The following is an 11,931-nucleotide window of genomic DNA, read 5'->3' as shown; positions in this document are numbered from 1 at the left end:
GCTTGGTGTTCCAACCACCAGCAAAGCTAGGAATGGGGGAACCCATCTGAAGTCAGGAGAGACAGTTAGCTGCCCTCACCTCCCACGTGCACCCTGGCTACTCACGTGAAATAAGGGATTCTCTTACTCCATCCGGTCATGTAGAACACTTTGTTCATATGGACGATCCCACTAATCTGTTGAGGTTGAAAGCAGACAGAACTCTAAGGTACCTCAGAGGAAATGGCTCCAGGCCCCAAATGTCTTCCTAATTATACCAAGCAAGAAATCAAAACTCCCCATAATGATGAGAATTCCCTAGAGGTGATACCACCATATTTTTTTCAGAGTGCTCTCACATCCCATTATCCATTTGATGGACTTGGAGGGGGCAGATTGGGTAGGTATCCATGTCCCTCTTACAGGGGGATAGCAGGGAAACAGACAAGTGACTTGGCTAAGGTCAAACGACTGAGTGATAGGATCTGGACCAGTCCTCTAAATCCCCGGCTTCTCGGCCAAGTGCTCCTTCTGAGTTGGTTAAAGGACTGTGTCACAGGGGTTACTAATGGGCTCAAGTCCCAAAGTGGGACTGCTGGCTTTGCACTTTGCCACACCCACAGACCATCCCTATAACCCTGGCAGTCATTTCCCAAACAGGGGTACGGGTGGCTCTGAATCATGTGACCCCACTGCTAGCAATGCCATCCAAAGCTCTAAGAGGTAGGGTAAGAAGTGCTAACACACCAAAAGAGCAAGAGTAGCTAACATTTGTAGAACACCTATGAAGGACAGGCCCTGTTACCTGTCTTCATTTTTTGCACAAGGACACAAAGGGTCAGGCAGGCACGAGGCCAGGCAGTCTGTGTGCACAACCTTTCAGAGAGGCATGGACAATAGCATGTCCCAGGGTCACAGGAGCTGTGAGGGGCCCCCAGGCCCCAGCTGATGGACCAGACTGACCTCCATCTGGTCCGGGTTGGGGAAGGTCAGCAGGCATTCACCAACACTGTAGTTCCACATCTTCATGGTGCCATCACGCAGACCCGTGAGCAGGCACGCCTCTGACTCATCCAGGGACGTGGCGGTCAGCTCCACGTGCTGGTCGCCAGTCACAGAGAACTCCGTCATCCTTTTGCCTGTCACGACCTCCCACATGCTCACCACGCCGCTCAGGCAGCCGCTCACCACCTGTGCGGGAGCACACAGCCAGGGCTCCTGGAGAGGAGAGGGCCCCCGCTCCCAAGGGCAGCCTCCAGCTGGCGTGACTGCGGGTAGCTCCGCTGCCACTCTGTGTACCGAGAAGACAGGCACTCTGGGCCCTCCTGCTGCAGGATAAGCCACTCTTGAAAACAGGCTTTCCTCGGCCCTGAGGCCCACGGCGGTGCAAACAGGCACAGTTTTTTCAGAAGGAACCAGTCTGGTGAAATCCCCTTTAACTCAGAAATGGCATTTATCAGAATCTATCCAGAGAAAATAATCTCTAATTCAGAAAAAAAATTTACTGCAAAGTCATTAATCACGGGGGATAAAAAAAAACAACAGGAAATACACTAACTGTCCCCTGAGTAGGGAAATGTTGAGTAAAGGTACATCATTCCACCAAAGGCAAAAACTATTACAATGAAACAGTAACAGGTGAGCCTACTTCAGACCAACCTTCCTGATGAGAACATCTAGAAAAGCTGGGGAAGGGGGATTTTTTCGAAACTGCTGGAAGGCACTGAAGAGCCCTAAGGTATGAGGGGGGGTGGTGCCAGGGGTCCGAATGAGAGGGAAACCCAAAGAGGTGAGCTCTGGCCTCGCGCAGCCAAGGCCATGCTGCAGCAGACTCAGTGGGGCCAGGAAAGGGGTCCCAGTGGCAGTGGTCAGAGGGCCCAGGAGCCCTTTCTGTCCCCACACTTCAGAATCCACGTTCCCAGTTGCCCTGCCCAATGCAGAGATCTCTACTCAGGACCAGGGGGCTGTCCACAGCCTGGGCCTCCCTCCCCTCCCACGATGGACAATGCTGAACCAGGGCTTCCCTGGAAATGACCCCCAGGAGCAGCACCCACACCCACCCAGGGAGCCTCGAAGAGCAGCTCACACCTTGTGTTCCATCTCACACTGTATAAAGAAGGCTGCCTGTCCAGAACTGATCTGGGGCGGTAGCCAGGGGCGCACAGGCTCACAGGAGTTTGGTGACCCGCTGACCATGTGGTGGAGCTCCTATCTTACCCGGGGTGACCCCTCTGCAGGGTTGCTGCTCGCCCACCTCCCACTGTCCTGCACCACCACCCAAGCTATGAGCGTCCTGTCCCACCCCACCCCCTGCTGGCCTCAGAGACGAGCTGCTGACCACTTACCTGCTTGAAAACCTTGCTGTAGAGGATGGCGCACAGGGGCGTGCTGTAAGTCGTGGTCTTCTCCTCTGCTCTCCCAGGCCCCTGCGTCTCCAGGCACCCTTTTAGGATGCCAATCTACAGGTGAGGAGGGGCAGACAGTTGGGCAGTCAGAAGGGGCCTGCCCTCAGTGATCTGCCCCAGGGAGAAACTTCCAGTAAACGGAGACATCAAGATATCCTCAACTACACACAGGCCAGATGATAGCTCACCCCTACTCCACGGCCCCCACTTCCTGAGATCAGGGCTCCCAAAGCCTCGTGTTCCCACAAGATCAAAATCCAAGTCCAAGGTCCCTTTTATAACTTCTGAAAAGCATAAAGCCTCAATCTGGTGTCCCCTCGTCCAGGAAGCCTTCCCTGACTACCTCTGCCTCAGGCTAGGCTAAGGATCCTTTCTCTGTGCTCGATGACGCACCTAGCACACATCTCCAACATAACGCACAGCATTTTCTACTAAAATTATGTGTTCTCCTACTACCCCGTAAGTTCCTTGAGGGATGGGACAGTGCCTAATTAATATATTCTCTGCTCCTGACAAAGAGCAGAGGGCTGATAATGTGTGATGATTTGAAATGAACTTCAAAGGTCTATTTAATTCAACAAACGCTGGCAGCCAGTCTGACACTCAGCAGAGACGAAGGAACCCACCAACTCCCTTCTCAAGAAAAACCTGCCACCTGGGAGAGCCAGCCAAGGGCACAAGGACAGCGTGTGTGTCACCTGGCCAACAGAGGGAAGGAGGTCTCAGTGGGGCTTCCCCTTCCTCCCAACCACAAATGACACCCTCACCTCCCTTTCTAGATAGAACCTCCCCCTCTACTGGCTGCTCACTGTCCTTGCAGTCCCCTCAGCTCCCATCTTGTCACAGGTCCCCCTGTCACCCTGGATGGTCAGCCCCTTGTGCTTCTCCCAGGCTGTCCTGTCCTCCAGGGTCAGGACAGACCTCACATGGGCACCAGCTAAGTCATGGCTCATAGACGGTGTTCATGCCAGGTCCCTCCAAGCTCTCTCCTTCAGAGGGGCTGCTCGGGGGTGGGCCCTGCCCTCCTGGGCTTCACGATTTGGCAGGAGGGACAGGCATGTAACCACGACAGGACAGAGTTATAAGGGCCGTGATCAAGGGGAGGCAAGGGAGCTTGGAGCGGTGGGGGCGGGCGGGGGTCTTCTAAGCCAGCCTGGGCCTCAAGGTAGGCTTTGAGGAGAGTCTGGAGGATGCACGGGTCAGGAGGACAGCAGCGTAGAGGGTGACCACTGAGGGCCTAGAAACAGTCCCCCAGGAAATCCCAGGAGACGAGAGCTTTGAGGACCAGGCCACAGAGTCTAGCAGCTTTGTCCTCATGGCACGAAGCAGTCTCAGGACGGACGGGATGTGACCACCCCTCGGTGTCCCATGGGACTGCAGAACGCGGCTGCAGCCCCTCCCCTCTGGGTGCAGACACGGTCCCACCTCCCTCTCGTGCAGCGCTGAGTAGGTGCTACAGATGAGGCTGTCGTCATCCTTGTGGAAGTATGCGCTGGTGATGGGGCAGTGTCCCAGGGCAAAATGCTTCCCGCAGAAGGACTGGAGGCATTCGTAGTCCTGCATGTCCCACATGCGAATATTCTGCAGGGGTGAGAAATAGGCAAAGAGGCCAAGAGTGGGTTCTCGGGGATGCAGCTGGTACCTGAGGCCTTGGGGTTCTCCTGGGAGCGGGGCCAGGGCACCCAGTGCAAGCACTTCCAAGACACACCCACCACGCTAAGTGACTGCCATGGATCACAGCCCTGTGACAGACGCTGTGCTTATGCTCAAATGAGGAAACCAAGGCACGCCCCCCGCCCAGCCTCCCCCAGTGCTCATCGGCTGAGGATGAAGACCTCACAAGGCAGCATTGCCCCTGCAGAGCCTCACTGGCTCCCACCCCAGCCTCCCTCGAGTAAAGCCAGGCAGGGCACAGAAAGAGCTGCCAACATCGTTGCCCAAAAGGCTCACCTGTCCCCCTCGAGTTCCTCCCAGGTTGAGGAAGTGTCCCCAGAGGGGCCCCGTGGAAGTCCCTCCAGGACACTCCTCACTCGGGGCATCGGCAGCAAGCTGGACACGGCATGGGCTTGGAGTCCACAGACTGCCGTCCACACTGTGGCTCTGCCCATTGCTGCCCGTGAAAGTTTGGGCAAGTCTACTCCTGTCCCCGACCCCTCCAGCCTCGGAGCCTTCATCAGAGGTGACGATGCCCAGTTCCCAGCACTGCCAGGAGAATTCCAGACAGTACCAAGTGTGGGGATGTGTGGGCAGCATGGCCTGGTGAACCAGGGCCCTGCCAGCTCCTGATCTACTGAGTCCCAGAAGACACAAACTTGTCCCCTGAAGGAGGGCACCTGGAACCATTGGCCTGCATCCCCCAGCAGGTGGGGAGAGACCCTAAACCCATAGCTCAGAGGAGCAGAGTAGCAGGCCTGATCAGGGGAACCCCGGGCATTTGAAAAAGGTCTGGTCAGGCCCTGCAGCCAGGGCAGCCAAGCAGTGGTCACTGGGAGAGCTGAGAGGAGCAAGTTCGGGTCTGTGGAGAGGGAAAGGCTCACATCTGTTGTACACCTACTATGCGCCAGACATTCCTCTGCTCTTTTACCAGCAGCTCTTCTCTAAACCACTCAACACCCATTCTCTGGAGAATGAGGAGACTGAGACCCCATAAAGGGAAGGGCCCTACCCAACTCTGGTGGGCTGCTCAGAGCTGGGCTCGGTACCCCATGGGGGTGGTCAGAGACCCACGGCCCCTTCATGGTGCCACCTGAGGTACCTGCCTCTAGGCCTCAGGCCAGGGTGGGACCATGGACAGGGAGCTCACACCATTGCCCTGGGCCTCAGGCTCCTGCCAACTGCCAGCCAGCGCCCTGGCTGGCTGAGCTCGATCGTTGTCCCCGGGCCAGCATCTCCGCTGGGGAACAGGAGCCAGCGGCGGGCGCCAGGGCCGAGCTCCCCGCGGACACCTTGTCCTTGGAGATGCTCAGGATGCTGCCGTGCTTGCTGCTCACGAGAACGTGTGTCACCGAGGTCTGATGCCCCTTCATCAGCCACACAGGCTTTTTCGAGAAGAAGGGGTTCCACAGGTGGATGAGGGGGTCATGGCCACCAGTCACTGAAGTTGAAAACCGGGTATCAGCCACTGGGGGCCTGCGCTGGGACCTTGTCCTGGGGCCAGGCCTCGGACTCCAGCCAGGCTCAGCAGATGGGGGGCGTTGCTATGATCCATCCCTCTGCCCCTCTCGTCCCGCCCCCTCTGCCACCATGCCAAGCAAGCCCCTGTCACCACTCCACCCCAGGTGCCCAGGGGCGGGGACCAGAGTGGCTGGTGGCAGACGCTGCAGGGCCTCCGCCTCCGCTCTGATGGGCCCCACCTCCCCAGCAGCCCTCACCCTAGTTCTGCCAGACCAGCAGCCTCACATGATACAAACGTTACTTACCCAGGACATTCTTTGCTGGGCAGTAATCAAAGCAAAGAATCCCTTTTCTTAAATTCAGCACTGAAAACCTACAGCAGCACCGGGGGAAGGCTGTGACCGGAGGCCTCGGAGAGCCTCTGAGGCTGGGATGTGGAGGAGCTAGAGGCAGGGCCGCCGGGAGGCCAGGGAGAAGTCACCACGTCTCCACCCAAGGAGAGAGCAGCCCCCAGAACCCTGCCCTGGGCTCACCCTGCCCCCAAGGCAGGGCCAGCACCGCCAGCAGAGCGGCAGCCCCCGCTCAGCCCGAAACCAGCAGTACCTGGAGGAGACACCCACCTCTCGCCTGCACATGAAGGCGAAAGCAGCCCCAAGCAGGAGCAACTCCTACAGCTGCACCATGCTCGCCTCGCTCCAAGGGCAAACTTAACTCGATCTGCACCTTCACTATACCGGGACGGGTGTCCTCCCACCCATGACACAGACCAAAAGGTGCAAGGGGCTCCCCCAAAGGCTAGGGGTAGAGAACAAAGTGTCCCTGCTACGTGCTGGTCCCTGTGCTGGGTGCTGTCTTGTGAGTCACCTGGACCCCTCACACAACCCTGAAGACTGTCATGAGCCCTGTGCCGTGATGAGGACACAGAAGGAAATTAAGGAGCTTGCCCAAGGTCCCATGGCTGGCAAGGTGGGGGGGGTCAGTGTTCAGACCCAGGGTGGGCGTGGCAGGGAGAGGCAGTAGGCTCAGGAACCAGAGCTCCAGGACAGGAAACGGTGTGGCAGGGCTGGAGGCCCGGGGGATGGGAGTTGGGGAGCCAGGAGGCTGTTGGGGTGCTCAGGAGGGCCAGGGGATCCAGCCAGGGCTTCTGGGAAGATCAGGGGAAAGGTCAGGCCCAACAGCCCTCACAGGCCCCAGAGCCCTGGGAGCTCTGTGCCTTGCGTGTGCTATTCCCTCACATCCACACATCCTGCCCCGCCAGCTCTTTCCACTCAAACTCTCCCTTCAAAACTCAACTCCAAGGCCTCTAACGCAGCATGCTCTCCACTGAACTTGCCCCTGAACTGCACCTCTGCTACTCCCCAGGGAACTAAGCTTGGTTATCACCCTAGAGGCTCCCTCTCCTGCGCTCTCATTATTCATCTGGGCCCCAAATCCTCTTTGCTCACGTCCCACTACAGCCCAGGGCCCCCTCGTTTCTGCATCAGCCTCCCAGGAGGGCCTCTTAACCTCCCGCCTTGCTCCCACTCCCCTGTGCTCCCCACTCCACAGCCAGAAGGATTCCTCTAAAAGTCAAAACTTCACCAAAAAACCGTAGTCAGGGAACTAAGATCCTGCATGACGCACGGTGCGGCCAAAAGAAAAAAGAACCTTAAAAAACTTCAAGAAGAGCATATCAAATACCTGTATTGTCAAACCAGATAAGTCTCCCTCCATGCTTATGTGTGCAGAGAAATGTTCTGGAAGAACAGTCACAAAACATTACTAGAAATCATTTCAGGCTGATTCACCCATTTATTCAACAAAGATTTCCTGGCTCCTATGCCCTTCCAGGATGACCAGAGGCGCAGACAGGATGCCCCTGCCTTCACTGGAGCTTTTCTTCTAGAGGAAAACAGCCTGCGCAAGTAAAGGAACAGAGGGACAGGGAGACGGACATGTACACATCATGGCAAGTCCTGCAGGGAAATAAGCAGGTGGCTTTGACAGGACGGCTGGCTGGAGGAGACCAGGTGGCACAGATGGCTGCTGTGCAGAGAAGGGACTGGAGGGTCAGAGGGGACGCAGGGAAGAAGTCTACAAGGCCACTCCAGAGGCAGAATTTGGGTTGGCGGTGCCAGGCCCCACCTGCAGAGGCTACGCCCCAAGAGGACATCACCAGAACAAGAGACCGGCCAGCAGTCAATGGTGCCACCTGCTGGCCAGTGTGTGTACTTCATACAGACAAGAAGGAAGGGGGTGTGTGCTCATGTGTATAACTATATTCTGCAACCCACCCCTAAAATAGACCTCAAATCCCTCCGTCTCCACGCCAGGCAGACTCCAGACCACCATCACGTGTAGTCTGGATTATCACAATGGCATCCTCACTGGCGTCCCCATCTCCCCTCCTGCCCACATACGTACATTCCACTTGCAGTAGAGCAGCCAGAAGGATGCTCCCACACACCAGAGCACACCATTCCTCAGCTCAGAACCATCCTAGAACCTTGTCTATATCTGATTTCAAATAATCATAAAAAGATATTTTTGAGACACTTGGGTAAAGATTAACTTGGACTAGTACTAGTGATATTAAAGCATTATACTATTTCTCTACTTTTGTGCGTTTAAAAATCTTTCATAATAAAAATGTTTAAAAAACAAAAACAAACAAAAAAACAGGCAGAGAGGAGCAATGCAAAGGCTTGGGGGCAGGAACATGTGTGAGCCACAAGGGGGCCCCGTGTGGCTGGAGTGGGAAGGTGGCAGGCAGACCAAGGAGCCTGTCATAGCCTCCTGCCCTTGAGACCCAATAAAACAAGAAGCTGAATGAAAGACATATCACAGACATGAGGTAATACTCCCACCAAAGCAGAGAGATGGACCTCGGCAAACCAGCTCCAAGCAAAATCCCACCACACCGCCCCACTCAAAGCACAAAAACCAAGACAGAAGATTCCCCACCGCCACAGGCATACACTCCCCTCCTCCAACCTGCAGTTAGTTCCAGGACTTGGGGATTGGATAAGGGAATGGGGAGAAAAGCCCACAGGATTCCGGCTTTATTTATAGTGCTTGAATTTTTTACATATGTACGTATACCTGTGTGACTAACAGTTGAGTTTTTTTTTTTTTTTTTTGGCCGCACCGCTCATCATGCGTGGTCTTAGTTCCCTGACCAGGGATTGAACCCTCGAGCCCAGCAGTGAAAGTGCAGAGTCCTAACCACTGGACCACCAGGGGATTTCCAACAGCTGATTTTAAAAAATAAAAAAGACAGAAGATGAAAAGATGCCTCCTGGGGTAGAGGAATCTAGAATGAAGGAAATAGATTAGAACCATCTCCAAAGAATTAATGTGGCCAACTAGTGAACACATGCTATGTACAACACTCACTCATGTAAGCCCTGAGGTAAGTGAAGGGCTATTATCACCCCCTTTTACAGACAAGAAAACTGAGGCTCACAGAGGTGAAGCAACTCACATTCATTCCTTCATTCAGAAAACATTTTTCTGACTGTATCCTTACACTATGTGCTAGCTTCTGTGCTGAGTTTTGTGTATAAATTGGTGGATAACAGAGGCCTCATATTTTTGCTGCTGGTGGCAATGCCAGAATGATTAAAACCAGATTCCATAAAAGTTCTTATCACAGGGAAAAAAAATGCACAACTGTGTGTGGTGATAGATGTTAACTAGACTTGTGATCATTTCACAATATATACAAACATCAAATCGTTATGTTATACGTCTTAATATAAACTTAATATAATGTTATATGTCAATTTTCAAAACTGACAACCTCAATTAAAAAAAAAAAACAGACTCCAGAGCCCATATTCTAACCACCACACCTCACTGTTGGCCCATAGGACACACAGTGCTTCCTTGGACCCAGCATGATCCACAGGACACTGTATTACTGCCCACAGGAGATGCCACTGTCCCGGAGGCAGGTCCCCTCTCAGGAGGGATGGCCACCTGTGGCTGAAGTGAAGCCAGAGTCCCGGAGTCACTGTCACCACCCACCCCCTCCCAGCCCCACCACCTCTGCCTGGAGACAGGTGCTCCTTACTTGAGGCTCTCTGGGACTTTGGGCGGCAATATGGTCAGCACCAGAGAGGACTTGTCGATGGCTGAACAGGAAGCCACCAGGTTCAGCTGGGGGATAAACTTGACCTGTTGACACCAGTTGGGGTGGAGAGCCTGGGAAGAGAGCAGTGGTGGTGGGAGACCCAACCCAAGGACGGTCATCCAGGCCCAGCCACCAGATGGGCTGGAGGGGCCAAGAGATCCCCAAGTCTATGCCCCTCTAGTTATCACAGCTCTGACAAAGTGCTCCAGCCCCACAGTCCTAGCCCAGGTCATGTGATCAGGGGTGTGTGGCCACCATTTATCAGTGGAACAGGTTAAAAGCACTGAAATCTGCTGTCAGGTGAACTCTCGCTTATAAGTTAGAGGACAGGCAAGGTCTGGCCCATCCTAATACCACTGTCTGTGGCCCCATGCCAAGGTGGGAGGGAGGATGGATCCAAGTCCGCCTAGTCCACAGTCGCTATCATCCACAGGGCACCCACCATGGGTGAGCCTGTGCTTCCCGGCCCCACCGCTGTCCGTGTTTGTTGGGAAGTGGTTTGCAGTAAGCGAGGATGTTATCTGGTACAAGTTGGGTGAGATTGGGACTTCCCCGAGACTGGGACTTCCCTGGTGGTCCAGTGGTTAAGACTCCGCGCTCCCACTGCCAGGGCCCGGGTTCGATCCCTGGTCAGGGAACTAAGATCCCGCAAGCCGCGTGGTGTAGCGAAAAAAAAAAAAAGGCTGGGACCCACAGGTCAAGGGCATGGCCTGGCTGGACAGGCTCCGTGTTCTGGCCCAGTGCTTGGCCCCCCCATTCTGGAGATTTTCCTCTCCGAGACAAGAATGGAGGCGAGGTGAGCTGGGTTTTGCATGAGCTGTTTCACCAAGTGTCTGTCGTGGTGAAGGCTGGAGGATGATTTGATCACCAATGGCCAATGACATAATCAATCACGCCTGTGTAATGAAGCCTCCATAACAACCCAAAAGGGTGGGGTTCTGAGAGCTTCTGGGCTGGACAACATGTGGAGGTGCAGGGAGAGTGGAGACCCGGACAGGGCATGGAAGCTCCGTGCCTCTTCCACATACCTTGCCATCCTCATCTCTTCCATCTGGCTGTTCCTAAGTTATATTCTTTTCTAATAAACCAGTGATCTAGTAAAGTAAAACATTTCTCTGAGTTCTGAACTGTTCCAGCAAATTAATCGAACCCAAGGAGGGGGTCGTGGAAACCTCTGATTAATGCCAGCGGGTCAGAAGCACAGGTAACAACCTGAACTTGGGATTGGCATCTGAAGGGGAGGGCAGTCTTGTGGGACCCTTAAACTGCGGGATCTGACGCTATCTTGGGGTAGATAGTGTCAGAATTGAGTTGAATTGTAGGACACCCAGCTCGTGTCAGAGAATCGCGTGGAGATGTGGGAAAAAAACACACGCTGTAATGGGTGTCAGAATCCTATAAGCACTGCAGGTGAAGGGGTGAAGGCAGAGGCTGATGGAGCAGGGCTGTTCCAGGCTGGCTGGTTGGGGACCCAAGGGAAGTAGAGGGGGGCATACAGTATGTGGGGGGAGAGCACAGCAGCCTGAAGGAACGGCGTGTGTCAAGGCCCTGAGGTGGGAAAGGGCTTCGTGTTCAGAGAACAGCCAGGTTGCTGGCGTCTCTGTGTCAGAGAAAGGAGAAAGGTAGAAAGCAAGACTGGGAACAAGCCAGGGGCCAGGTCCGCTCGTGTCCTGATGGTCGTGGGGAGCACTTGAGATTTTGTGCAAGACAAGAGAGCTACTGGGGGATTTTGAGCAGAGGAGTGACATGACTGTATTTCTAGCTCAGGATTCCTGAGGCTGCTGAATGGAGAAAGCACTGCATAGAGAAAGGATGTGGGGAAACGGCGAGAAGCCGCTGCAGCCACCCAGGAAGACTGGTGCCTGAGCAATGAAGGCGGTGAGAAAGACCAGTCACACCTGGGATGGTTTGGCTTCTGCACCAGCAGCTGCCTCCACCCCATCCCCAGAGACCAAGCCCCAAGGCCAGAGACGGAAGCGCAGATCCACCTGCTGCATTTTTGTTTCTTTACCTGTGTACAGCTAATTACCATGGTTACAGCCAAGGAAAGAGCCCACTTACCCTCAGCTGGTAACTTCTATGCGTAGGGGACTTCTCATTTAAGAGCTTCTGTGTGGAAACATTGGTCCAGTGATCTGATAGGGGAGAAAATCAAGGCCCATGTCACCAGCTCTCCTTGTTTGTAGAATAAGCAAGACCTCAGAAGACCCCTTGAGTTGGTTTGCAACTCCCATGCACCCCAAAAGGCTTTCCCATCCAAACGTTCACTCAAGCCTCCCTGTGTCCTGGTAAGTTCAGTGGGGTGAACTCGGCACCCAG

The 11,931-nt window shown here is 54.6% G+C and overlaps 1 protein-coding gene across 1 annotated transcript in view; it reads right to left on the bottom strand.

Annotated features, from left to right (window-relative positions):
- The window catches only part of EFCAB8 (EF-hand calcium binding domain 8), a 41,902-nt gene that overhangs the window by 5,852 nt on the left and 24,119 nt on the right, over nucleotides 1-11,931 (bottom strand). The window contains 8 exon segments of the mRNA XM_022592695.2: nucleotides 106-176; nucleotides 943-1,170; nucleotides 2,325-2,438; nucleotides 3,828-3,965; nucleotides 5,330-5,478; nucleotides 5,804-5,871; nucleotides 9,553-9,683; nucleotides 11,674-11,747. Of these exon segments, the coding sequence (XP_022448403.2) occupies nucleotides 106-176; nucleotides 943-1,170; nucleotides 2,325-2,438; nucleotides 3,828-3,965; nucleotides 5,330-5,478; nucleotides 5,804-5,871; nucleotides 9,553-9,683; nucleotides 11,674-11,747 (973 nt within the window).

This window comes from Delphinapterus leucas, chromosome 15, assembly GCF_059928025.1.
Source record: "Delphinapterus leucas isolate spDelLeu-1000000601 "Yukka" chromosome 15, BTC_Dleu_Yukka2, whole genome shotgun sequence".
NCBI lineage: Eukaryota > Metazoa > Chordata > Mammalia > Artiodactyla > Monodontidae > Delphinapterus > Delphinapterus leucas.
This window is presented reverse-complemented; position numbering and strand designations above follow the sequence as displayed.